The 27,547-nt window shown below is 50.7% G+C and overlaps 1 protein-coding gene across 2 annotated transcripts; it reads left to right on the forward strand.

Moving 5' to 3' along the window:
* The first annotated feature begins 305 nt into the window (after nucleotides 1-305).
* POP4 (POP4 homolog, ribonuclease P/MRP subunit) lies at nucleotides 306-9,440 on the forward strand. Of its 2 annotated transcripts, XM_029213424.1 has the most exons (7): nucleotides 306-546; nucleotides 2,276-2,328; nucleotides 3,982-4,205; nucleotides 5,573-5,650; nucleotides 5,830-5,891; nucleotides 7,582-7,683; nucleotides 8,912-9,437. In XM_029213424.1, the coding sequence occupies exons 1-7, from the start codon at nucleotides 540-542 to the stop codon at nucleotides 9,046-9,048; spliced, it is 663 nt and encodes a 220-aa protein (XP_029069257.1). In that variant the 5' UTR covers nucleotides 306-539; the 3' UTR covers nucleotides 9,049-9,437. The 2 variants fall into 2 exon arrangements, with proteins under 2 accessions (XP_029069257.1, XP_029069258.1); XM_029213425.1 differs by lacking the exons at nucleotides 306-546; nucleotides 2,276-2,328 and adding an exon at nucleotides 2,811-3,869 and having other exon boundaries at nucleotides 8,912-9,440.
* Nucleotides 9,441-27,547: the final 18,107 nt, after the last annotated feature.

Below are 27,547 nucleotides of genomic sequence, written 5' to 3' on the forward strand. Positions count from 1 at the left end.
CCTCATTCCCACCACCCTTCCCATCCCATGTCCACCCTCCCCTGGTCCCCAACCTCCCTCTGTCCTCTCCAAGTCGACTCGCCTCGCTCTATTCCGGGCCTTCACATGCATTCCACACTCCCCAACTCCAACCCTACTGCTTCTGGCCTTCCCTCGCCTACAAAACACACACTGAGAGAGCCCCACCAAAGACAGACAGTTTCAGAGCCCGCAGTAATTCTACGCGCTGCGGAGTCCGCTCCGAGGCGCATGCGCAGTCCGCTCCGAGGCGCATGCGCCACCCTAAGTCGGCGCTCGTCGGTGACGTCACGGACGGCGCCATCCTCGAGTTTGGAGCTTGTGGCTCCTGATCCCGGTAGGGGCGTGTCAGTCTCTCAGCTTAGCTTACCGCGCGACTTCGGGCAGAAGGAACCTGTCCACCACAAACTTTGACGAGAGAGCCTGTGGTGGTCGAGGGCTGCTGAAGAAAGTAGAGAGAGGTAAAGAGTGAGCGACGCCTGAAGAAGACGTCAACAGAGCGCACCGGAAGCGGTCCGAGAATGAACAGTAAGCCGTGTTGAGGGTCACGAAATTGGAGAGGGGTGGGATGTTAAAGAGTCGGAGACTAGGTGTAGATACTGGTGGGTGAAAAGGGTCGCGGCGGAGTCCGAACGGATCTGCTGTGGAAATTGTCCCGCCTTACCTAAGTGTAACTGTGGCCCGGAGTCCCGGTTGGCCTGCCTAGTCTCTGAACTATGTCAGAGCTGGAGGCAGGTTCTCTCCGGGGGCTGCTCAGTAGTGAGTGAGTGGTGCTAGAGGTCGGCCCAAGGCCTTGGTGCGACTTGGCCAGTATCTCTCTCTTGGCGTGGTCAAGGCCCTGTTCCTCTCTGCAGCCCGGTTTCCCCTTTTGTAAGGTACTGATAATGATGCCTGCCCAGCCTGCTATTCTGTGAATCACCCTTGTCTGGTGTAAAGCGCAGGGAGCGTGCTGGGGATTGATACCACTAGCCCAAAGCTTTGAGAGTTGAGCAGAGGTGTGCCGAGGAGGGGAGCAAGCACCCAGGGCATTTAGAGGCAGGGGCATGACACCGTTAAAACTGGATTTTAAGTTCCACCTCTGCCACTCCCTACCTATGTGATCAAGTTAAGTGTCACAGCATATTTTAACTTCAGTTTTCTCAGTGCATAATAGGAATAATAACTCCTTTAAAGGATTTTTCAGAAAGTATAATGAGATAAAATATATGTAGCTTTTAATCAGGGGCATGGCAAACAATGAGGGCTCAATAACTGTTAGATGTCTATTGTTATAGGAAAAAAAGACTTCTGGGTCTAATGCAAGGCACCTGTGACAGGTACAGAGTCATTCCTGGGGTCCAGGCCCTGCAAGTTGCTCTCTACAGAGAGGTTTTAATCCCTATCTTCCATCTGAGAGAGAACCAGACTCTATATAAAACTTGTAACCACTTTGGTTTGCTGGTTCAAATGAACTCAGGGAAGCACAGTAGAGCTGGGATGGAATTTATAGAGCATGAACCAAATTTTCTAGTGTTTTGGCCCTTAAACCAGGCCTTTGTCTCATTCTTATCCCATTCACACCCATATTCTGTCCCCAATGCCATGGTTTTCTTTTTCAGACAAATTAAGAAACGGGAGTGTGAGTTTTTAAAGGTTAAAACCACATTGAGCAATGTGTATTTTGAGCTTGAAGAAAGATCTGTATTTTATCAGTTTAGGACACCATTAATTGTATAATACATCTCAGTTTCGTAGATATTAAAATGTGAAGAGTCTTTTTTAAACATCTAACAGTAAACAAAATGTAATAGTTCCAACTGTCTTCGTCCTGGAAAGCCCTGTCACATAACTTTTAAATGATTTACATCATTAGACTTCTAGAGCAACTGCTCAGGCTCCTAACCTGTGGTATTTTAAACCAGGGCAACTCTAAGTATTGTCTGCTGAGCTTCAGTATCATCTGAGAACTTGTTAGGAATGCAGGATCTGAGAGTGGGGCCCAAGAATCTACATTTTAATAAGTTCCCGGAGATTCTGACACACATTCATGTTTGAGAAGCACTATTTTAAGGCACACCATTGGAACTTCTAGCACGGGTGTGGCTGGAGGGTAGGGCAAGAGGCATCCAAGAAAGCTTTGAAGCTGTGCTCATTGTACTACCCCCATCTTCTGTCTCTGAATAAGCATAGTTATTTTCATAGTTATAAAAGTCTTAGGTCTTATAGCCATAGCCAACAGAGTTGATCATTTCGTGTTTGTTTTCTTTAAATCCCCCAGGTGTGATCTACCATGCCTTTTCTCAGAAAGATGCAAAAGAGTTCGACATTCAGGTACAGTGCTTGGCAGGAGGTCTGGGAGCAACAGAGGTGATGACAAAGATGGCTCAGTGGCTTCTTAACCGTTAGTGCTGTTTTAGATGTCCTTTCCCACATTTCACTCCTCACGTTTCCAGCAGACATGTTAGGCTTAATCAAGGTTTGTTGTTCTGCTGGCCTCCTTTCCCACTATACCAGAGTCAAGTTTGGTTAACTGGGATTTCTTGATCTGTGTCATCTCCCACTGTGTAGGGGACACTAGGCTATGCTCACCTGACACCTGCCATGGCAAGCACTGTCATTTGACCTTGTTACTGTGCCCCTTTCACTCCTGAAGAGGGCAGTCAGATCACATTTCATAAGTGTAATTGATGGTTCATATCTGGGTGCTACAAAGATTCTTTGTCAGTTTGGCAGAAGCTTCACTGGTGACTCATAATGAGGGAGTTGCTTTTGAAATCAAGATTTTGAAAGACTGATACACCTTAATTTGGCTTCTCTATGAAAGATGGGCCACTTAGGTATTTAAAGACTCACATGTCCTCTTACAGTAATAATACTGATAATAATGAATTTTTACTTTTTAAAAGTACAAAGCTGAAGCTGACTTCCCTCCTTACCATGGGCTACCATGAAGAGCGTGTGTATCACATCTTTATCCCCACCTCCCACCCATCCACGTGCCTGCTTCTGCCCATGAAATGAGAGCTTGATTACTATTGACACATTAGCCGCAAGGTGTTTGCAGGCCAGTTAGTGCAACAAAGGTCCAGGAAATGGCCCCGTCAAGAGGGAGGACCTCAGTAGACCGTGCTCCCCAGGGCTGTGGCAAACATGAGGGCAAAGCATCAGAATGAGGAATAGACTGGTGGAACTCCAACTTGAGAGACAGTGATGCTTGTTCTTTCAAGAATTACACACAATTTATGATAGTTACTTTGCCCAGAAGTCCTCTCTAAGTGCAGGTGCTCGGTCACAGTCATGTGATGCTCTGTTCTGTGTGGAAAAGAGTGAGCACATGGGGCTAAGATACGCTGACAGTTTATTTCCTCAAGTGATGCCAGAGCAGACCAGGAAAATAACCATGCTGCATCCACAGGCTGGAAACTCAAGTAAAGAGTATTACGATATGGCCGCAATGTCAAAATCCCTACCTGCTGTGGCTGGGCCCACCCTGGAGTGCTTGGTTATGCCGTTGTTCCTAGTGTTGGGGTCATTTCCTTCAAGGCCGTAGCCTGGCTCTACTCTGAGCTTGCCTTCATCTGATCATGACAGTTTAAATACCATTGTCATACATTTCTCAAGGATGAGAGAAGTCTTTTTTTCCAAAGGTAATGTTTTTTTTGTTTGTTTTGCTTTAATTTTTTTATTGTTGTTTTTTGTTTTGTTTTTATCCTCAGAATAACCTCAGAGAGCAGGGTAGGAGGTTGGAGTTTGACATGACTGTTTTGTGTGGCAGTTACGAATTGGCATTTGAATGACTTTCACATCTGCCCAGCTGGGGGTAGCGAACATGCAGCAGATGAGAGGCTGTGTGAGCCTCAGTGGGTAGATAGGTGGGTCAGTGAAGGCGGCCCATCTGCTGTTGCAGCGGTGTGTGGGAGGGCGTGGGGGTCTGGGTAGCCCCAACCAGAGCTGTGAGCACCACACCATCTTGTCCTCATGCAGCACCCAGGAACCCAGCGGGCCGAGGCCTTTGTGAGGGCCTTCCTGAAGCGGAGCATGCCCCGCATGAGCCGACAAGCCCAGGAGGACCACCTGCAACGCAAGGCCGTTGTTCTGGAGTACTTCACTCACCGGAAGCAGAAGGAAAAGAAAAAGAAATCTAAAGGCCTCTCTGCCAAGCAGAGGAGGGAGCTGCGGCTCTTTGACATTAATCCAGAGCAACAGAGGTATGGCAAGCCTTTCCTGCCTTTCCACCCCAGAGACTTAATCTTCCTTGTGTTGAGTATGGACTTGGGAAGCTAGGTAGCCCCTGCTCTGCTTAAGCGAAGAGAGCCTCTCCCACTTCTGCCACAAGGGGGCAGGCTTCCTTTACCAATTCGGACTGGGTTTGGCTTTTCTGCTTGGCTTCTGTCCTATCCTTAACTAATAAGACCAGTGCCATAAGCCATGGGCAACAGACTGTCTTTCAGTTTTCTTAGAAAAAGAGAAACTGATATTTCTTAACATATATCTCTTTGTAGCTTCTAATAGCACTAGACAGAATCACCCATTGAGGTCTTATTGCCAAAGAACGTGCTGCCCATATGTTTCAGAAGTTTCCTGAAAGAGACACATCACTCTCTGTGGGAGAACAAGTTCCTCCCTCCAGCTGACACTTCATCCCTCCTTGGCCACGGTTCTGCGTTTGCATGTCTTAGGACTGTTCATATGCTTTTGCTCCAAGATCTGTAACCAGATAGCCTCCCACATCCCATAAGATAGAGTCTGTCACTTTGTTCATGGCCCCTCTCACAAAATCAGCTGGGCTTTGGGAGGAGGAAGGGACTGCTGCCTGCCCCTGGTGTGCCTCACCCATGTCCCCATCAATAGAGTCCACTTTGGGTTTGAGCCTGAGGTTCTCATTTCTCTAACCAGTAGCTTCGTTAAATGGACTCCCCGTGAAGTGCTAGGAAGACCCGTTTGGGGTCGTCTCACCTGCTCCCTCTTCTTCACCTCGCCACTTCTCACTCATCCTCCAGACAGACCCTGTCACCTTGCACAGGGACTTATGACAACCAGCAACTCCTGTTTACTGAGGGCTTACTGGGTTCAGCTTCCTGTAACAGAAAACCTCAAAATAGCAGTGGCTTAAATAAGATGGAAGTTTATTTCTCTTGTGAAAAGAAGTCTAGATGAACACCATCCTGGGCTGGTGTGGTAGGCAGTTCCACGGCCATCAGACAACGAGGAGTGTAGCCCTGGGTGCATCCTTGCTGCTTCACCATTTGTAGGTGTTACTTCATGGTCTGAGATGTCTGCTTGAGCTCCAGCTGTCATGCCTGCATCTAACCAGCAGGAAGGATGAAGGGGCAAAGGAAGGCAACGCCTTCCTCTTCTCATTAGCAAAAACTTAGCTTTGAGAGGGTTCTACCAGTGAGGAAACTAAGGTTTGAGAGGTGAAAGTACTGGATTTTAGTGTGGTTATCGGGAGTAGAACAGGCCGCAGTGATCCAGGTCATGGTCCTTGGCATCAAGCCAAGCTCTGTGCTCTTTGGATGTTATAATCCCAAGCTCACATTGCCTAACGTTTTACCTCTATCTGACTTTGCCACAGATACAGTCTTTTTCTCCCTCTACATGAACTCTGGAAACAGTACATCCGGGATCTGTGCAATGGTCTCAAACCAGACATGTGAGTTACAATTCTGAAGCCTTGCCCTTTGAGGCAGAACCCAAGTCTTAGGATCATTGTAAATGCAGCTTTCGGAGCCTGCTATCAGCATTGCCTGGCTGCAGAAGTTTGTAGACCTGTTTACTTCTTTCAGAATTCATTATAATGGTATACATTATGGGCTTTTGTTTACCTCGTAGGCAGCCACAGATGATTCAGGCCAAGCTTTTAAAGGCAGATCTTCATGGCGCTATTGTTTCAGGTAATTTGCCTAAGAGCACATCATCTGGCTGCCCAAGCCATCATTCAGTGACAATTCCTTGCTATGTGGATAACCCTACATCACAGCACTTAGGGTAGACGATGACTATAGCTGTCTTAGCCAATTCTGGCCACTTGTTGGATACTCTAAATGGCCTCCGTGTACCTTCTCCACACAGAAGACCCCTGCTGGTATCCCAAAGGACACAACAGCTGCTGGCACTCACCCACAGCCTGGTATCTTGAACAGCCCCATGGTGTTAAATGTCGGCTGTGGACCAACAGTTCCCAAGTTTTCATCTCCAGCACAGACCTTACCCTTGAACTCCTTGAATTCAGCTGTCTACTGGACATAGCCACCCAGACGTGCAGTAGACATTGTAAACTTTACTTATCCAAAACAGAACTCTGGGCCTCTCCTCAGATCAGCCCCTCCGCTGGCCTTCATCATCTAAGTTGCCACTGAGAATCACCTTTAGTGATAACACTGAGTACTACTGAATGCCACTAATATAGTACCACTATTTACCCTGGTTGTTCAAGCCAAAAACCTAGGAGGTATCCACATTTCTTCTTTCCTAATTGCTTACCTCCAACCCATTAGCACGTCCTAACACCCAAATCTAAGCCACCACCGTCTCCCCTGGATTACTGCAAAGCTGCTTAACCCTCTCCCTGCTGATACACTGCTCCTCCCCTGACCAGGCAGCCAGAGTGAAGATTCTACAACAGAAATCAGGTTGTGTCCCTTCAGCTTCCTTACTGTATTCTAAACAGCCTGTCCAACCTCCTTGGGCACCAGGTCTAACCATACTGGCCTGCTTTCTGCTTCTCACCAGGCCTGGCCCTGCCGCAGGGTCTTAGCATTTGCTTCTTCCCTCTACCCAGAGAGTTCTGTGTGCTCAGGGACTGATTCTTTCTCATTATTCAGGTCCCTACTCAGATGTCACTTCCCAAGGGTCTACCATAGCTAAAGATGACCCCCCACCCCATTACCCTGCCCTTGTTTTTTTCATAGCACTCATCACTATCAGAAAATACAGTTGTCTGGTTTGGTACACATTACCCCTCCCCCTATTGGAACAGCAGCTCTGTGAGAGCAGGGCTTACGACTGTGCCCACCACCTACCTAGGACACTGCCAGACACATAGTACGTGTTCAGTGAATTTGTACTGAGTACCTTGGGGGATAGGTTGGGGGAGGTGAGAGGCCTACTGCCTGTGGTGGCAGCTCACTGCTGGGTGGCCTGTAGTGGGCTCCCATTCTGTCCAGAGTTCAGGAGGTTCTGGGAAGACCATGATGAACAGGCGTTCATTCAGGTCCTGTAAGTGAGACTTGGCCCTGCCAGAGCAACCCGACTGTGGGCCTTGGTGGTGCTAGATACACGTGTGACCTCTTGGCTCCAGAATTCTGCCCGGGACCCCTGTGGCAGCAGGCCTTCCAAAGGACACCTTATCATAGCACAGAGGCTATTAAGCCACCGCCAAGGGATTGGGAAGCCTAGGTTCTCATCCCACTTGGTCCCTGCCCAGCCAAGGAGCCTCCACCTCACCCTGCCCCTGTGGGTGGTCTTTCTTCCTCTGCTGGCTCAAGGTTGGGACCAGAACCCACAGCCCCTGCAGGCCTGGCTGCCTGTGGCTCCCCTAACACCACAGAGGCCTGAGCCCTGAACCACCCTTTTCCTTTGCAGTTACAAAATCCAAATGCCCCTCCTATGTGGGCATTACAGGAATCCTTCTACAGGAAACAAAGCACATTTTCAAAATTATCACTAAAGAAGACCGCCTGAAAGGTACGTAACTGGATCGCCGTGGGCTGTGGCCTCCGCAGCCGATTTGTCGGCCCTTTCCTCATGACTCTAAAGCTCAGTTTGGCCTTTCAAGTCAGCACAGATTGTAGGTACCTGCTGACCTTACATTCCAAGCCTGCAGAGACCATCCCAGCACCCAAGGCTCTCCCTGAGGTACTCATGAGCCCAGCCAGCAGCTTTGGCCAGATGTGATCAAGGGAAGGAAGGGCTGCTTGGCTGTGCCTCCAGACACCTGGGTCTATTTCCAGGACTGGGACCCTCCACCTGCCCAAAGGCTGCTGCCTCCCAGAGGATTGCAGCTAGACAGATAGCAGGGACGAAGCACCTGCCCCTGGAGTTCCCAGAGCCAGCGCCTTTGGTGGTGATTCTCTGGGTTCCAGGGAAGCAAGTGCAAGCTTATCCGCCTGGTGTGCTAGAGCTCACTGCTCTGGCAGAGACGAGCAGCCGGTCTGTCAGGATTTCCACACCCCCTCCTTGCCCATGAATCCAGAGATTTGAAAACCACAGTGGGAGGTTTTTGTTCCTTTAATTTTTTGAAGCTTGGTTTTCTTGTTGCTTTGTTCCATTCCCCTCTATATTCTTCTGCTCTCATTTTAGACCTCAGAAAGTGGTGTACAAGTTTCCCCAGTGAGCATAAAGCCATGAGTCCATCTGAAAGTTATGCGGCAAGACCTGTTTCTGGCAGTTTTTCTGGGGGTTTCTGGTTTTGGGAGTTTGGTTCATAGCCTTTGACCCAGAAAACTAGGTGTTGAGTTATATATATATATATATATATATATATATATTTTTTTTTTTTTCTCTATATTTTTTTTTTTTGCAGTGCGCGGGCCTCTCCCGTTGCGGAGCACAGGCTCCGGACGTGCAGGCTCAGCGGCCATGGCTCACGGGCCCAGCCGCTCCGTGGCATGTGGGATCTTCCCGGACCAGGGCACGAACCCGTATCCCCTGCATCGGCAGGCGGACTCTCAACCACTGCGCCACCAGGGACGCCCCGAGTTATATTTAAAATGTGAATAAATTGGCCTTTTGGCAGAATAATCCCCTTTAATCCTGGTGCTGTTACCTTTATGGGTTCCTCCATTTCTTATTATCTTTTCCTATTAGCTTGTTGTATTTTCTAATACAAACATCTTGGGAATAATAGTCTCCACAAAAGTGAACTTACTGCCAGGACTTTTTCCCTCATCCTTTTTCTCTTGCTTTTTTTTAGTTATCCCCAAGCTAAACTGTGTGTTCACTGTGGAGATCGATGGCTTTATTTCCTACATTTATGGGAGCAAATTCCAGCTGCGGTCAAGCGAGCGGTCTGCGAAGAAGTTCAAAGCAAAGGGAACAATTGACTTGTGAGCTCTTCCTGCCTAAGGGTATCGTTTATGACAGTGAAAAACTGGAAACAGCCTGAATTGCCCACCTTTCAGGGAAGAGATGGTCGGGCCAGTTCTGGTTATAGACCACCTCCAGCCAGTCTAAATCAGAGTTACGGGCGTTTAATCATCTGGGAAGAAGCACACTGTACTGAGCACGGAAGTCAGGGGCCACAGGGATGTGTCTTTATAGATGCTCTTGTTTTTGTATTACTCCCATGGACAGAAAAGATTGGCAGAAAACACCAGAATTAACACAGGTTGACTTGAATAGTGAGTTTATTTGTTTTTTCTTTTTCATACTTTTCAGTGTTTTCAGAACGTTCTATGATGAATGAGTTGTTTATGTGATAATAAAATATGCATGTGGGCATGAACAGACTACAGGAGTGATTCCTGCAGCACCGCTAGGATGGAAGGGAAGGGGAGGCCTGAGCTGTGCCTGGCTCGTGCCTTTACTTTTGCTCTGTGGAAGCTGCCATGTCTTTTGCTCTGTCATCAGGCACCGTGTCTCACTAGTTCAGTGGTGCCCTGCTTCTTTGATACATCACTTTAAATCATGCCTGCTGTCGAACTCTTTGACCTGAGGTTTACTTTGCTGTTTCAAGAAAGATGAAGAGGAATGAGTGGTGAAGTTGCTAAGTGACTTAGGGCCCATTCGGGAGTTCGAACTGAGGTGGACCACAAAGGCAGAATGCCAGGCCTAGGTGTGCTTATTGAAGCTTGTTCCAGTAGGGGGGCTTAAGCCTACAAGAGTGTTCTCACTTAGACTCCAAAGGAAGGTGGGCTGAAGGGAAAATAAGACTGGAGCTCTTCCCAAGGCCTCATCTACTAGGAAAGCCTGAGTCCCCAGCAGTGGCACCTTAGTTGACGTTAGTCCCATTTTTGCTGCTGGAAGCCGTGGCTCTGCAGGCTCTGCAGTCTGACCCTAGCCCTCTGCGCAGTGTGCCTGTGGGCCAGTAGATGGGCCCTTCTGTGCAGGGCCTGAGTACAGACTGGCCGAATGAGGACGGGGTGGGGACCAGACTTCCAGGGTCTGCTACCAGGAAAGCCACATGGCTCAGAAGGCCCTATCGTCCCTTTCTTTTGAGAAGCAAGTGTTTGCTGACCAACAGGGTGAGGGCAGAAGCATTCCTGGTGACAAACTGGCAGCAAATTCATGTGCTTTTTCTTCTGCACCAAGAGAAGCAGCAATGCCAGAGGCTTCACTGTGTCAGCATTTTGCGCTCAGACTCCACACTGGATGGGCGAGAAACACCACAGTGGAGGGGAGAGCGTAAGCACTGACTTAACATTATTGGAGGAGAGCAAGAAGACCTAGCAGTGCCTCTGCACCTCTTGAAGGCTGAGCACGCCCAGGGTCTCCCACGGACGTGCCCGGCGGCTCGACCCCGCTTCCGTCTGTGCATGGTGTCTCTCACTTACCAGGAGGGTCTGAGTCTCCTTGGGTGCTCTCCCCAGTCTAGCCATCACTGCCTGTGGTTGGGAGCTCAAGTCCCAGCACCACCTCAGTCAGGGCAGCCTGACCCAGTGACAGCCCTCGGGTGTGACCATGAGGTCACTAGTACTCAGAGCACTCGTTTGCCCAAGGCCTCACAGCCTGAGACAGGTAGAGCTGGGATTTGAACCCCATAGTCTAGCTTCAGAGCCACGGATGGCTGCAAGGATGAGAAGATACTCCAAAGTGCATGATGTGGTCCCTTTATTACCTGGGTTCCCACTGAGGGAATCTCTGGTCTTCCGTGTAATGTGGCTATCTGAAAGTGCCACACTGGTAACAGCGTAGGTGCTATAATTTCCTAAACCCCACTGCTCTTACCCACCCCTCTACAATGTAAAAGGCAGCCAATGTTGTGTAAATATACAGTTGCTTTCCAGAAAAGTTGTTGGAACCAATTGCCATGTGAAATCTGTTTTTCATTTGGCGCAGACTCAAGTTTCCATGTGAGTGGCTGTTTAATTTGTAGACGTCTCTCCCCCTCCCCAGGGAGACTCGGTGAGAACGCTCACCTTCCATGAAGCTGCTGCTGCTATGCGTGTCTGTTTCTGGGACGCCCTGTTGTCCCGAGGCCCACTTAGCACTGGGTCCTGTGCTCTAAGGACCATGCCATCCTCCCAGTCAGAGAGGGGGTGAGGAGGGCGCAGGCCAGGCTGGGCACTGGCTCTGAGTGAGCGTTCCCAGTGAAGCTGCGCCAATTGCTGCATAGGGAAGCACACAGGCTGGCCGTGTCCCCATGGCCGTGACACAGGGCTTGTCACGGAGAGTGGTGTGGGACTTTGCAGTCCAGTCTCTCCCTTCTCCACTGCCCAGGGAGCAGGACCCCAGCAGAGCCGGGGCCTTTGACATGTAGGATACCTGTGAGACACAGCTAAATTCGCCTTGTGTGTAAACCTTCATGCCTGGGAGAACTCTGACCCAGAGAGGCCCGTGGAGCAGCAGAACGGTTAACACCTCAGGACAGGATGGAGGAGGCTACGGGGTCAGGAGACATCAGTCCAGTGACCCACTGTTCCCCAAAGAGCGAGTGGGCCCCAGGCCCTTGATATCCCCCAGGGCCAGCTCTGTGGAGGACACAGCCGCACTGTAGGGCCTGCAGAGGACAGGTCAGAGCCTCTAGGGCAGGAAAAGGGTGAAGCACCTGGAGGGTAAGAGGGACATGACGGGCCACGGCTATTGTATTAGCCCAGCCTGCTGTAACAAAATACTGCAGGTGGCGACTTAATCAACAGACATTTCTTTTCTCACTGTTCTGGAGGCTGAAAGTCCAAGATTAAGGCGCCGTCAGGATTGCAGTCTGGTAAGAGCTTTCCCCTTGGCCACCTCATTGTGTCCTCAAATGGCCTTCTGTGTGCACTCGGGGGCGGGGGTATTCTCTGGTGTCTCTTCCTTTCTTATAAGGACCCCAGTCCTAGGGAATTAAAGCCCTACCTTTATAACCTCATTTAATTTTAATTACCTCCTTAAAGGCGCAGGGCTTCAGCACAGGAATTTGGAGGGAACATAATTCAGTCTGTAATAGCCGTGGAGCTGTCCCAGCTGGGACAGACTAGTTGTGCCCCCACCCTGGCCCCCATCCTCGGACACTGGCCTGGCCTTCCCACCCCCCATATGGAGTGCTTGGACCGTTAGCTCATCCAGCCCAGCCGCGGGACCCTGAGCTCCCATCGCCGCAGGACTCTAGGACCTGCTCATAGAACTTCAGTTCAGCTGCTCCCTCCAGTACCAGGAGCCCTGAGGGGGCTAGGTTCCCTTACGTTTCTGCAACAGCTGAAATCCTCTTCCCTCACCCTCTTGTTGGGGCCAGGCACAGTCTGGTTGGGGAGGAAATGCACCCACAGGTAGGCAGGGTGGGCAAGGGAGGCTCCCTGGAGGAGGCAGCTCTGGATCCAGGCAGTTGTGGGATGTGACGAGTGTGGTCACACAGGCTCAGGGCAGGGGCCGGCAGGGCCAAGGTGGAGGACCCAGGAAATCTGCCCACAGGGCCCAGGGCCAACAGGAGGAGAGGCAAGAAGGGCTGTGGGACTACGGCTGCCAAACTCAGGAGACGCCTAGCTTATCAGTGGGAGGGGAGAGATGGTGGGAGCTGCTAGCTAAGTTCTAATCCATGGGGCAGAATGTGGAATTCTGCTGATCCAGTCACCCAGTTCTGAAGTCTTTTGACACTTGAGAGCGTCACCATCTGTCAAGTGTGGCCATGAGACTAGATCAGGGTTTCCCAAAGTTGTATTCTAGCACTTCCTGTATGAGAATCAGGATGCGTCTTAAAAGCAGCCAGATCCTGGGCTGCAATCAGTCTCCAGGGGTGGAGCCCAGATAGCTTTGTGTTTCTCTAAGACCCCAGCTGGTTCCTCCAGTCGTTGATGTTTGAGGATCATGGGCTCCAGATGGTGTCTAAAGTCTCTTCCAGCTCTGACATCTGGACTGTGATTTAAGCTTTGGGCCTCTCGGGATGGTGCTTTCTCGATGCTGGAAAAGATTGTCAAATGACAGATCTCTCAGGTTCTGAAGAGTAAACAGGAACATTCCCCCCAAAAGCCATAAATTATGCTAAAAAGCATTCTTTCTGGACAATGGCTTTAGTTCTAATTTAGTTTGCATTTCTTAGCTATAATGCCTAATTAAGACATCTGTTAAATGTCTATAATATTAATTTAATAGAGGGGGTTCTAATACAACTGTATTGGAATAGTCCATTTAATTAACCTCATGGGCCTTTAATGGATGCCTTAAATAGACATCATTAACAAGAGTGCTAGACAAATTAAAATTAGAGTCAATAACATTCTTGGTAATCTTTCCTGAGCTGTGAAGGGCAAGCATTGCTAAGTAGACAGATACAGAGATGGGCTGCACAGAGGAGTGTTGGAGCTGGTATCCCCAGCGGGGTCCACAATGGACAAGGCCCCAAGCAGGGTTCAACCACTCTGTGTCCTGGTTAGCTTTGCCCAAAGAGGGCGCTTCTGTCCAGTCGTAAGAAGCAGTTCTCAGGAGCACAGCCCTGCTCTGCCCCTTCATACACCTTTCACAGAAAACGTTTGCTGACCTGGTTGTTCGGACTGAGCTCCTGGATGTGGGAGGGAGATGCGGGAAGAAGGACTCACCCAGAGATTCTCACTAAATACCACAGATGCGTGGATCAGGAAAGGTGGCACAGGCTAGGACAGGGCAGGATTGGCTGGAATGGGCAGGGGGAATGGGATGAGATGGAATGAAAGGGAAACATTCTATTGCTTTTGGCCCTCCCACTCCACTGAACAGCTCTCCACTGCACATCTTTCCAAAGGCAGTAGTCAGTCCTCTTATCTTATTTGGTCTCTCATCAGCATTTGCCATGACTGACCCCTGAAACAGCTGTGTAGGCCCACGCTCCCTGACTTTCCTCCTGCCTCCCTGGCCACACCTTCCCCGTGTTCTTTCATGGACCCTCCTTTTCCCAACTTCTAAATGTTGGTTGAGTCCTGAACGCCATCTTTGGGCTCTTCTGCGTTTGCTCCGTAGGTGGTCTCATCCACAACTTCAGACACACTTGACTCTGAAAATCAGTTAGGAGGAAGCGGCCTACCTTCCTCCCAGCCCCAGACCCGCATCTGTAACTCTATTGCCTGCCTCCCCCCAATTCCAGTGTGAACTCCTGAAGGACAACGACTCTGTTTTGACCTCTGCTGTCCCCCTAGTGATCTAGAAGCACTGTCTGACCCCTAACAGGTGCTCCAAGAGGGAATGAAAACAAGTGCCCAGTGACAGCTCCACCTGCAGATCTAATGGCCTCCCAGCCTGATACGGCTGCACGCAGAACTACTGACTTTCCTCCGCTCCCACCTCAGCGAACGGCCTCATGTCTCTCCCGTTACTTAAGCCAGAAACCCAGGCGTCATCCTCTCTTGCATTCATGCCCCCCAACGAATCTTTCATTAAGTGCTGGTGGCCTCCTTCCAGCCCTCCTTGCCGTCTCCCTGTCCTACCCGCTGTCATCTCAACCAAGAGTCACAGCCCCTCCCTGGACCCCAGCCTCCACACACGGCCCCACGACAGCCAACGTGACCTTTGTGAAGCATGACTCACATCATATTGCCCTTCTGCTCAAAACCCACAGTGACTTCCCAGTGCACTTAGAATGAAAGCCAGCTCCTGCCCAGGGTCATCAGGGGCCTCCCACACCCGACCTCAGCCAGCATCTCCAACCCTGGCCCAGCCCACCTCCCCGGTGTCCCACCCCCGTGCCTTCTCCACATCTGTTCAACTCACTGTTGGCACCTGTCACTCCCTCTGCCTGGGACTCTCTTACCCTGGACCTTCAACCACAAGACAGCCCCTCCTCTGCATTCAGCTCTCCACAACTGGCCTCCCTCTCAGAGGGGCCTCCTCTGAGCAGCCTCCCACACCAGTCCCTCTCTTGTATGACCCCCATCTTACACCTTCTGTAGCAGTTCTTAATATCTGACGTAATCTTATCTGTTGTTTACTGTCATTTTCTTCCACTAGAATGTAAGCTCCTTGAACACTGGGACTTTGCCTGTCTTATTGGCCATTATAGCCATCGTGACCTCAGTGCAGTCTAGAACACTGCCTTGCACATAATACGTGTTCGGTTAAATAGTTGTTGTCTGACCAAAAACAAAAAAACAAGGAGCCAAGGGTATGACCTAATGACCTATACGTGTTGGGACCCAGCAGCTGAGATGCTGGCCATGACCCGCTCCGGCCCAGACAGCACCGTCCCCATCACCACTTGTCCAGAGCAGAGCAGGGCTGTGTCCTGGGACCCACAGGCTCCCCACCTTCCACGCTGTCAGGGACCCCAGGCAGCAGCAGTTCCCTGGGTCATCAGGCCCCGCCCTTCCCGGCTACTCAGCCAGCTGCACTTACACTTCAGCTGTGTGTTGTGGGACATGCAGTGTGTGTGGCCAGCGCTCCTCTGCCCTTTCCAGCTTCGCCCACTCGACCCAGGGTGTGGGCGGGGGCCACGGGTGGCTGGTGCGAGTGACCCGGCCTGAGAGGGGCTGAGCCCAAGGAGCCCGGCATTCAGTCAAGGAAACTCGAGCTCAAGGTCCAGCTTACTCTTGACCTTCAGGTTCAACCACAAAGGATGTGAAAAAAGCATGTTGATAGTAGTTTCATTTAATCTACACAAATTACACTGTACCCTCTGCCAGAAGAAAGGGCAGGAGAGAAATAACGTTGCAGATGGAGCTGCCTATGGCCCTGCCCTTCCGTTAGGTGGAAACTTGCCTTGCAGTGGTGTGAGATGGAAAGCATCCTTAGTTGCCCTCTGTCTCCCCAAAACGTGTGCGACTGTAATGCTGTTCACAGTAACACAGACCCTCAGCCTGTGGTGTGCTGGAGGGGCTCCCTCACCCAGGAGAGCTGACGTGTGCCTCTCTTCTGGCTTCACTGCACCACTCATGTCGGCAACTCGAGGCCAACCATGGTGGGAATCTCTAGACCATGCTACCAATCAGGCTGGTTCACCATTTACCAGCATGCTGCCCGCAACACCGGTCAGCGCCTCTGTGTGCAGCAGGAGAGGCCGTGAAAAGTTCCAGCCCTGTGAGCAGGACCCCCTGAGAGAGGAGGGTCTGTCTCTGCAGGGTCCCCCTGCAGGAGATTTGACGACACGATTTGAGCCTGAGGGGTTGTTTGACACCCAGCCCACAGAAGATGGGACACTGTGGGCCGGGGACTGGAAACATGAGTGCATTTGCTGGCTGATAGCTTACAGGACTGGAAATGAAAGATGTGTGCTCTTTCTGCGTGTGAGTCTATTACGTGGGTGCTTCATACATTTCTGAAAGTTAAGCATCTCCCTGAAATCTTGTTTCTTGATGGCAGCGCTGGGTTACCCTAATGGCTCTTGCTCAAGGATCATGGATTGAAAGCAAGGAAACCCAAAGTCCTAAGAAATGTGGTGTGTCACATTTACAGTTTTAACACCTCCCTCTCAAAATACTGGCGCTCTCTCTCTCTCCGTCTCTCTCTCTCTCCTCTCTCTCTCTGCCCTGGACCTCCAGGGACCAATAGGTCAGCAATGCTGTTACTAGGGTGATGGCCACAGATGTCCTCATCCCCACCCATGAGACGCTCTAGTAGGTGTGACAGACAGTGAGTGGTGGGAACGGGGCCTGTGGGGGCTGCAGAGTGGGGTGGGGAAGGAAACGGGGCCCGTGTCAGGGGCACCTGGCAGGTCTGGAGGTGGAACAGGCTTCCCCTGGGACCTGATCTTAAGATGAGGCCAGAGGGCTGAGCTGGAGCCAGGCAGGCAAAGAGACCTCCTGCAGAGGAGCTGGAGGTGGGAGGAGGGGCCTGGAGAGGAGAGTGCTGACTGCAGCTAGAGGCTTTGGACACTGGGCAGGGCAGCGGGAAGCCAGGGCTGGGGGAGGAGGAGAGACGAGGAGTGAGCTAGAGCAGGCCATGGCCAGGCCTGGGAGACCAGCAACGAGGCTGTGCCTGTGAGGGAGTGTCCGTGGCCTAGACCAGAGCACAGGCCTCAGCGATACCCAAGAAATAGGTTTGAAGTGTGCACACAACTCCCCACGGACAAGGTTCTCGAGCCTCCTCCCAGGAGCCCCCACCTGAGCCTCCATTCACAGCCAAGTGGCTGTAAGGCGGAGCCCGGCTGAATAAGCAGAGGGAGGCCTCAGCCAGCCAGGCAGTGAGCGGAGGGGCTGGAGCACAGCCGGCAGGGCCAAGGAGGAGGGCAGAGGCTGCAGCTGAGCTCTCTCAGGGAAGAGAGGAACGAATGAGCCAGTGGGCAGGTGGGAGAGGAAGGAGGAGCCCTTGGACAGCAGGAAATGAGGAGGAAGATGGGAAAGCTGGGCCAAGAAGAGGGAGTGGTGTGGGCACACCTCCAAGATGTCCCTACCTGGCTTGGCTCTGTCGCTTAGGCAAGCCACCACTTTGCAGTACCTCAGTGTCACCATCTATAAAATAAGCATCACAAGTAAAGCACAATGACTAAGATTTACTATGCGTATCACCTCAGAGAGTTCCCACAATGTATGGTCTCATCTTTCAAACATACAGGAGCCTGTCAGTTGTCAAAGCTGTCCCCTCCGTGGCCACACTCTTGGTGGAGGCTTCGCACGGGTCATCCGTTTGCTGGCAGAGGACACTGAGATTAATCCACCCAGGATCACACAATGGTGGCTGGAACACGTGGTTAGGCCTCTCTCCCCCACATCAGCTAGTCTTCTGGAATTTGATAAAGACTCCCTTTCCCCCTGAATTTAAAGCCCCCTCATTGCCTGCCAGGGTGAGAACAGGACTGATTTTTGCGAAGCCAGCTCCTGGCTCCTGGTGGCATTTGCTGCAGAATGTAGACTGCAGTAACTATTGAACCCCTATCATCCGGCTGCCGAATTAATGTAAATGATGGTTAATGTCCGCTCACAGAGGCTGATGTTTCTCAGAGGAGGCCCTGCCAGCCGCCTGGGCCCCATGCCAGGGGCGCTTATGGTGGCAGCCCCATTCTGGCTTTGTTGAGTAACAGGTAAGTCGTGGCCTTAAATAATGAGGACAGAGGGCTAACGGGCCCCAAGAAGTGGGGAAGCACAGTCCCCGAATGAGATGAGAGAGGCACTCCCTCCAAGTTTCTTTCCTCTCAGCCCCAGAGGCTCAACGGTTTTCTGAAACCCAAGTGGCACCATTTCCTAGGCCTTCCTGCACGGAGACCAAGGAGTGTTTCTCCCAGCCCCTGCACGGAGAATAAAACCCTAAAATCCCTGCCTCCCTCCAGCCTCACCTCAGCCCCAGCTACACGCTAGGGGACCAAGCTGTCCAGGTTTGCCCGGGACCACTGTGCAGTCCCAAGCAAACCTGCCAGAATGGTCTTTCCTGTTCACTGTCTGGCTTCTTTTAGCTCCGGGGGGAAGGGGGGCACACTAGATGCCACTCTCTCAGGAGGGCCTTCCCAGACCACCCTGTCTTAGTGATCAGCCTCCCCCCAGTGCTGGGGCACAAAGCTGGCTTTCCATGCCTGCAGGTCTGTCCCCACCCTGTAGAGAGTGCTGGGCCTTGCAGTGGCTGCCCACACTTCCCTGCCCCAGTCATGGGTGGAACACAGGACGGTGTGGGGCTGGCCTTTCTTAGGGAGAACCTGTGTCCAGCTCAGAGCTGCTCATCCTGGCTGCATATTTCAACCATCTAGGGAGCTTCCCGAAGAATTCCAAAGGCAAGACCTCACCTCCCCCAAATTAAGCCAGAATTCTTTGGGGCGGGGCCCTGACATCTGCATGTTTTTAATCAGTGGTAGAAAAGTCTGGGTTTAGATCCCAACTCAGACACTCCCAAGCTGCATGGCCTTGGGCAAGTCACTTGGCCTCTGGGAGTCGGGGCTTCCTCTTTGTACAATAGGAAAGTCTCCCCCGTGTTGTAAGAAGTGAAAAGGGACAGGCACAATAAGTCTCATTAGTATTTGCTCTGTCCTGGCTCTTTCTGTTGCTGAATGGATAGTCCATGAGCATCAGGAACCAGTCTGAGCGCTGGGGCTTTGGAAATAGCTGTGTCTCACCACCCCAGACATGTAGCCCCGGTGTCCAGGGTGACCACGGCTACACATGGGCCCGGTAGGCTGGGCCAGGTGCCCCTTGGCCCAGATACCATGGGCCTGGATTTGTCACGACCCTTCCACACTCTGTTATAAACACGCACCTGCCTCCTAGACTGTGAGCTCTGAGAAACCCATGCTGAGTCCCAGGGCTCAGCACAAAGCAGGCTCCGCGCAGGTGCTGGGGGAGTGAATGAGGGCGGGAGCCAGTGAATGCGCCCACAGCTGGCATAGCCAGGTGCTCGTGGGTCATTTCAGGGCCCTCTCTGTGACAGGACTGTGCTTCCGAGAGGCTTCTCTTGACCGCCCCATCCAGTGACCCACCTGCAGGCCAGCACATGTCCCAGCATGCCTTGCAGAGGGCACTTTGGACTAATGTTTTCAAAAAGTCTATTCCAGAAACTTTAATGTAGTCAATATAGCAGGTGGTGACCATCGTTCTGTTGTTTTATTTTTTTCCTTTTTTGAAAAAACAGAATAAACTGTGGAATAAAATACCAAAGTAAATTGCACATTTTATAATAATAAAGTCAGGACACTTTATTTCCTCACATTTTGTTCAGTTATATGTGAAAATGGAGGTCTACAGACACAAGGAGTGCTGATTTGGGTCTGTGTTAGGGAGCTCTGCACCAACACCTGGTATGAGGGACAGTGAAGGCATATAACAAGGAAATGGTGTTCAGAGGCGTGAGGGAGCAAGCCCAATGTGTCACGAATTATCCAGGGTGGAGCTGGACTCCAGCCCAAGTTTCTTACTCCATTACCCGGGCCCTAATTCATCCACACCTCTGTGGAAGCCCAGGGTCTCCTCTGGCTCAGGAGCACTGAGGTGGGTGAGTCTTCTCCACTGTGGCCCTATGCAGACAGGTGTCTGAGTTGCAATTCCAGGAATCATAGACTTTGGCCTGTGGCCACTGAGTGCATCAGTTGGGGCTATTTTGGTTGCAAGTAACAGGAAACCCAACCCAAACTGGTGAAACAAAAAGGGACTTAATTGTACCCCATAATTGAAAGGTCAGAGTAGCACTACCTTCAGGAATGGTTTGATCCAGATGAAACAACGTCTTCAGGACCCTCTCTTGCCATATCTTTGCTCTGTGTTGCCTCCTTGCTCAGACAGCTTCTCCCTTCACAGCAGAAAGCCTCACATTCCCTCAGTCTAGCTGAGGTCTAGCTAGAAAGAAAAGGAATGTTTCTTTCTGGTTGCCCTTCCTCCAGTCCCAGGATTTGACCATTTGGACCAGGTCTCCATCCCTGTTCTGTTCTGTGGCTGGGGCATCCAAGGCGCTAATTGGCCAGGCCTGGGTCACATGCTTCTGCCCTGGAAACACCTGGATGGATTATGGGAAAGGGACTGTTCCTGCAAATGCATCAAGGTGCTATTTTAAAAGAAGGGAGGATGGATGCTGGTGGCAATGATAATAGTAAAAGATGTCCACTCCACTGAGCTCTTGAAGAAGGAAACAGGTGCAGCACAGCGAGGGGCCCTGGGATGGATTGGTAGCGGTAATTCAGCTGAGCTGGAATTCCATCTCCCAGCATTCCCTTTCATGCACATCTCCCAGTGTGAGGGGCCACAAGAGACCTTCTGCCTGAAAGTTGGGGGGCGGAAGCACAGTGGCAGCCATCTCCTCGGAGCCCTGAGGTCGGTGCCGGGCACAAGGCGCCACTGCCGCTCACACTGGCAGGATCTGCTGGCTCTCAGGGCTGGCTGGGGCTGCAGCCAGGCCCATGGGGCCTCCAGCTCCTGCCGGGTCCTCCTTCAGCTCCTCTGGTCCCGGGCCATGAAGAAGGATGCCAGCTCCTCCTGCAGGACTCCCTCATGGTGAAGTTGGAGGCAGGGAGACGGTGAGAGGCTGATGCAGTGCCGGCCTCCCAGGTGCATTCCATCCTTGCGCCCTCCCCGTTACATGCATCATCCCTTCCCAGTCACCTGCCCTGCAGGCTCCAGGTCCCAGGATCACACACAGAAGTAATGGCTTCATGTAGTCTGTCTAACCAACTCCCACAATAGGATGAGGTCAAGTCCCTAAAAATAAATCCTTTATGATATATAATCTCACAGAGGTTCTGCTCCTCTGATGGACCCCTGACACAACAGCTCCTGAGCTACCGGCTCTGAAATCATCCTGATGAGCTCAGGAATGATACATAGGACCAATGCCAGGAGCAGCCTTCTGCCCCTGGCCTATGAGGACTCCCGAGTCACCCCAGGCACCATCAGTGGGTCCACTTCAGTCAGGCACCCAAGTCCATTTTGGAAGAAGCTTTGGCCCAGGTAGAAAACCTGGACTAGAGTCACTCCATCAGGACACAGGATCATCTGGGCGAAGAACATCTTCCCCACAGCCGCTGCCACCTCCCTCCCTTGGCTTATCCCAATGAAAATGCCCTCACTAGGTGTATCTCACTATCTAAAGATGTGGTCACAGGATGTAGAGGTCTTTGCAGTTGACTAGCCAACAGTTGCTCTAAGCCAATCATAGTCATCCTGCTCTCCTTGCCAGGGATTGGTTTATAAGTGGCCCTATTCTGGCCAATGAGAGCCATTGTGGCAATTGTCAGCACTGTTTGCTAGTACTTCCATTTCTCCTCACTTCTGGGGAACATTTATTTCCTGGTCTCCTTGTGGTCAAGCGGGGCCATAAAACTAACCTTGGCCAATGAGTCATGAGAGGGAGGCCTGTGTGTCACTTCTGGGGCAGAGCCGTTAACTGCTGGTGGGAGCCCTTTGGCACTGCTGCCACCAACAAGCAAGACGGCGGCTGCTCCCTCAGCCGGGTGTCTGAGTGATGCCAGCGAGGTGGCCCTCTATGGACCTGTTCTGGCACGTAGCATACGTGGAAATAAATCTTTGTCGTTTTAAGTCGCCGAGACTGTGAGATGTTTTGTTACTGCTGTGTAACCCAATTTTTCCTGGCTGTTACAAAATTCTACTGGGGGCTCCAGGACCGCTTCTTCTCTTCTGAGAATGAGGTACATATAGAAAGAGAGCCAATAACCCCCTTTTGTTCCTCTAGATGGTGCTATGTAGGGATGAGAAGCCTGGAGCTCAGCCTCCATCCTGACACCAGAAGCCAGCCTGAGGGAACCACCACCCTGAAGGCCACAGGGCAGAGGAACTGAGAGAAACAGGGATCCTTAAGGACGTGGCCAAACCACTGAGTCGACCAAGCCCGCAAATTCTCTTGCTGCTCGACTTCCTGTTATGAGAGGAAATAAAATTCCTTCTTGTTAAGCCAATTTGAGTTGGAGTTTCTGCTACTTGCAGCTGAAAACACCCCAGCAGATAATTGGTGTAGACACACTTCTTCCTCAGGTAAGCTGTGGAGGGAGTAGTTTTAAACCAACTTCACCCGTGAATAACCTACATCCAGACAGGAGCAAAGTTTCAAAGCCACGTATCCTCTCCTCCTGATCAGAAGGCTAAGCAGGATGAAACTATGTATTAGGCAGCCAGAAGTACAGACACCAAACTCAAAATTGGCTTACGTAAAAAAAGCAGGGAGAGCAGAAAAAATTGGTTCATGTAACTGAAAAGGATGGGGCACTTGTAACTTCAGACGTGGCTGAATTCAGGGCTCAAAGATGCTGTCAGGAATCTGCCTTTCTCCATCTCTTAACCATGTTTTTTTTCCAGGTCGGCTTTACTCTCACTCAGGTCAATTGATCCTGGGGGGTGTTGGTTCTCATCTGATCAACCTAAACTTCCCAGTGTTGGGACACCTTTCCCAGGAGCACAGTGAAGGGCCTGAGTTGGATCCTAGCCTAGCTCTGATCGTGCACACATCCCTGAACCGACTGCAGCTGGAGAACATGGTGCTCTAGTCCAGCAGACTCATATCCCACACCTACCTCCAGGGCTAAGACTGGGGTCGGTCCTCTCTGAATGAAAGGAATGAAGGGAGATAAAGGCTCAGTTCCCCCCAAAAAGCCAAGTATTTCTGCCAGAGAAAGGAAGCCACAAAGGAGAAAACAGTGGATAAAGACATCTGTGTAGGCCTGGTGTACTTGGTTTTAATGAAGAGGCTGGGCTGGGCTAGGGGCAGAGGATATGACTGTTATGTCGAGTCTTTGCCAGTCCAACAGCAAGGAGGGAAAGGATAAGACTGGGGGGAGGAGCCGTCTTAGTTGGTGTTCACCAGGAAAAAGCCAGAGACAAGGCTTTTAATGCAAGTAGTTTATTTGGGAGGTAAAGACAAACACTGGCAGGGGAGAGAGGAAGTGAGGCAGGAAAGGGAAGGCAGCCAACAAAGGGTGTGTTTTCAGGCAGGCTGGAGCTGTGGGCAACTGCAGGAGACCCCACCTCGGAGTTATCCCACCTGAAGGGTGAGGGAGTTGGGTTATTTATCCACCAAGGCCAACTGGTGAGGGCTGTCACAGCAGGTTGATTCCTGGCATGTCCGTACCACCACGCAGGTGAACACAGGTGTGTTCTGGAGCTTTGGAGAGAGCTCACCGGTAAACAGATCCAGAGACTGGCTGTTGGCCTTCAACTTACAGGATACGGGCAAGACACCAGATATCTGCTGCAGAACGAACGTTAATTAGGCCAGTATTGTCTGCTCTACAAGTAACCACTTCAAATCCTAGCAGCAGCCCAGCGAGGCAACTTCCAGCATCCTGAAAAGCCTCAGGAAGTGGTCCTCAGCTGGGGAGGTGGGAGGGCACAGATTCGAATCCTGGATGCCTGGCTCTGAAGCTACTGCTGTCCCCACACACCCCACAAATTCAGCAGGGCTATTCTAGGCCACTGCCAGTCTCTGCCAACTTCTCAGAGAAGGAAAACCAAGCAGCCACTTCAGAGAGCCTCAAGGGCCTGTCTTTACCAATAGTCACTTTCTGGGCCCTGTTCTGGGCTCCCTGGGTGCCCACTGTGATCACAGTCAAGGCCTCCCCTTCTGTGACAGCTGCTCTTCCCAGAGTCTCTTTTCAGGAATGTTTTTCTGCAGATGCTAATGAATGACCCTTAAATTTCCCAGGAAAGGCTACCTCTTTTTGAAGTGGCTGAAGATCTCCGCTCTTGATTGCAATCTTCCCAGAGCTGATTTTGGCCACTCGGCTCTTACTTCTGAAGTGATGATGGGGGTGGGAGGAGAGGAAAGTGAGCAGAAGACAAGTGTTTGGCGCTCAGCTCTCCTACAGAAACTGCAGTCCCAGGAGGCAATTTTTTAGGCAATCAGAATTGTAAGGTAGAGAACAGAACTATTTTCTTTTCCGTTTTGTGCACAATTTCTCCCTGGTTTATACTCCAATATAAGGCACACTACCTGTATAAATCATGACTTGTAAAGATTTGCCACTTTTTTGGTGATTTTAATCATAGGAACAAAAGTATTTCTAGAAGTCTCATCCCTAATTTTTAAAATTAAAGTCTATGGGGAAATGTGACTTGAGCTGGAGAAATTTATATTACATGTAATTTTTAGAAGTCACATATACATGCTCATAGATGTCAAAACACTTATGAAGCACTTGCCAGGCAGTGTTCTGAGCACTTTGCGTATATTAACTAATTTTAGCTTCACAACAACCCAATGATGTCAATGCTATCATTATTCCCATTTTGCAGATAAGAAAACTGAGTTTCAGAGAAGTTAAGTCACTAGCCCAAAGCAGAGCTGGGATTTGAATCCTAGCAGCCTGGCCCCAGAGCGTGTGCCCTTTAGTGCTATTGTCCATTCACAGACAGATGCACGGGCCCAGGGAGACACTTGGGCCTCTGCAGACACACTCACACCCACCACACACTCATACACATGCCTCCAGCCCTCCCGCACACACGAGCACACACGCGCTCCTTTCCACAGGCTCTCTCCCACTCCTTGGTGAGTCCTGGCACAGACGAGGGAGAGAAGGCACTGCACTCGCAGCCTCATCTGGGAGGCTGGGACCCTCCTCTCCTGGTTTAAAGCCCAGCCCACGCTCACATCGTCTTCCTCACCCCTACGCGTGAGAGGGCAGGCCCCGCCTCTCCAGCACCACCGTCCACTCTGATCATCTCGTAAGGCAGGTGGGACCTGTCCTCCCGTTCAGCTGGGGAAAACGAGGTCCAGAGAGAAAAAGCAAGCGGCCCAGAGGCATCCTGGGAGCTGCAAGCCCCGCCCACCCCCGGCCGATTCCTCTGGGCACAGAGTGTACCTTTGCAGCCCGAGCAGATAAATTAAGGCCCCGGTTAGGGTGGTGGCATTTTGAAGGGTCTGTCACGGCGCAGGGCTGTCATACTAACGCCGGGTCAGGGGCTGAGGGTTACTACTGCCTAATAATACACGCGTCCCGCCCACGTGCCACCCTCCACAGCCCGCAGGCGGCCCCACAGGATGTTCCCATTTCACGTGGACCCCGAGCGAGCCAGCCGCCGGCACAGCAGCCAAAGCTGTAAATCTCGGCTTCTTCTCCCAACTGCTGGGCTCTCTCTCACACTTTTTGCGGCTGGAGTTCTTATGGGAAGACAAAAAATAAAAAAATAATAAAAAACAAAAAAAAATAAATTACTTGGGAATTTGTTTTTAATTAAGCAATAAGGCTCGATGGGGCCTGGCTGCCGCCTCATAAAGCTGCTCCCGGGGTGTGGGGAGGCATTTGGTCCAGATGAGTGCCTCAAATCAGCCCGGAATGTGATTAGATGATTACTCCCCGGAGTTAATACAAGATGATCTTCCCCAGAGTTGTCTTATTGCTATTATAAAAAGTCTGCAGGCAGGAGGGGGGAGGATGGCTTTGCTGCTTGGAGAAGATGAAAACGCCGATTCTAGCTGTCAGGGCGACATCAGGGCCTGAGCTGCCTGCCCTGCTTCCCCTCCTTCACCACACCTGCTCAAATGGTGAAACCCACCAAGCTGGATGGATGCTAACATCTTTCAAAATAAATGGGTCCCTGAACACAGGGAATAGGATGTGTCAACAGGGCAGTGGGCCGGGGGGATGGAGGGTAGGTACAAGGAAATCTCACTTTGAGATACCTTCTCCTCTCCTGCCAGGAGCAACAAGCCATTCTCACTCCCAAGGCAGCTCAGTGCACCTCACCAATGCTACAGAGACTAAAAGTGTTAATGTCTGTGAATTTTCAAACATCTCTCTCTCATCTCTCTCTCTCTCACTCTCGCTCTCACTCTGTCTCTCTCTCTCTAGGTAAATGCTTTTAAAAAGATGTTTCATTTTGACAAAATAAATAATTCATCAAAAAATATATATAATAGAGCAGTTAACAGTTGGAGAAAATTACTAGATTAATGGCAGGACAGTTGCTTCAAAAGTTGAATTTCAATGGGTTAAGAAAATTGATAAAATAATTAAATGTTTTTGCAAAACTGACTCTTATGACCAAGAAGAAAGAGTCAGAAGCAGAGGATGTCATATCAAGTGATTACATTTTGTCTGAATATACATGCCTCCTCCAAACCAACGTGACTCAACCTTTGTTCATTCTAAGAATGTTTGGGCAGTTGCAAGCATAACCTACATTTTACAGTTGCAAGCATAACCTCCAAACCAACATGACTCAACCTTTGTTCACTCTAAGAATGTTTGATAGTTGTAAGCATAACCTACATTGTGTTAAATGGAAGATAAACATTTTCATAATTTTATTTCATTTTTGAAGATCAAAGTACTTTCTTCTTTTTAAATTTTCTCTCTTATTTTGTCCCCGTCTTGAGATGACTCACTTTAAGGGGCTTTTCTCTGATAGTGGCTGTCCTCAGATAATGAGGACCCCCTGCATGTGTAATAAACAGAGGTACAGATGTGGTCTAAGGTTAAATTTCATGCTCCATCAGAAAATTCCTAAGGGAAAGAGACCTCATAAGTAGCAGACACATGCAAGCACTTTCAAATACAATTGTGATGCCAACAGTCAAGAGACATCCCTCTTTAAAAAGACAGCTTATGAATGTAACGAATGTGGCTGAAACTTCAGGCAGAGCTCAACATGTTGGCACCAGAACATTTTCTAGTACATTCCCTAACTCTAGACTGTGCTCCTAACGGAGACTCAAATCAACCACAACAGGTACTGCCGTGCATATCATGGGTGTGCACGTGGGGACTGAGCCCAAGTCACTTGTCCTCTGGGTGTTAGTCTCCGGGGAGGCAGAATCACAGAAGACCGTGATGTTGAGCAACAGATCAGTGAGAGGGCTCAGCAGGATGCCGTGGGAGAGATGGAGAAGGGCAGGAGTCAGGGGAGCCTCTGCAGTGGGAGGGATGGAACATCTGAGACCTGAAGGCTAGATTTCCCAGGTGAACCTCAGAGAGAAGGGTGTTTCAGAAGAGGAAGCAGCGGCGATTCAAAGGTGTGAGAGGAAGGCTGAGCACACCTAGCCGGGACGCTGACAGCCTATGCACTGGGGAAGAACGATGCCTTGGGTGTTGATTCTAATGAAGAAGAACCACCCAAATCCAGTGTCAGACCTTTGGTAGTCCAAGCCTCTGAGG

Source organism: Monodon monoceros, unplaced genomic scaffold, assembly GCF_005190385.1.
Source record: "Monodon monoceros isolate NGI ecotype Baffin Bay Population unplaced genomic scaffold, NGI_Narwhal_1 Super_Scaffold_10, whole genome shotgun sequence".
Classification (NCBI taxonomy): Eukaryota; Metazoa; Chordata; class Mammalia; order Artiodactyla; family Monodontidae; genus Monodon; species Monodon monoceros.

Bases quoted from the DNA above. Each gene is read 5' to 3' on its own strand.
- POP4 (XM_029213424.1), top strand. The intron at 2,329-3,981 runs GTACAGTGCTTG...GTCCTCATGCAG, and splicing joins CAAAAGAGTTCGACATTCAG to CACCCAGGAACCCAGCGGGC. The intron at 5,651-5,829 runs GTGAGTTACAAT...TTTACCTCGTAG, and splicing joins AATGGTCTCAAACCAGACAT to GCAGCCACAGATGATTCAGG.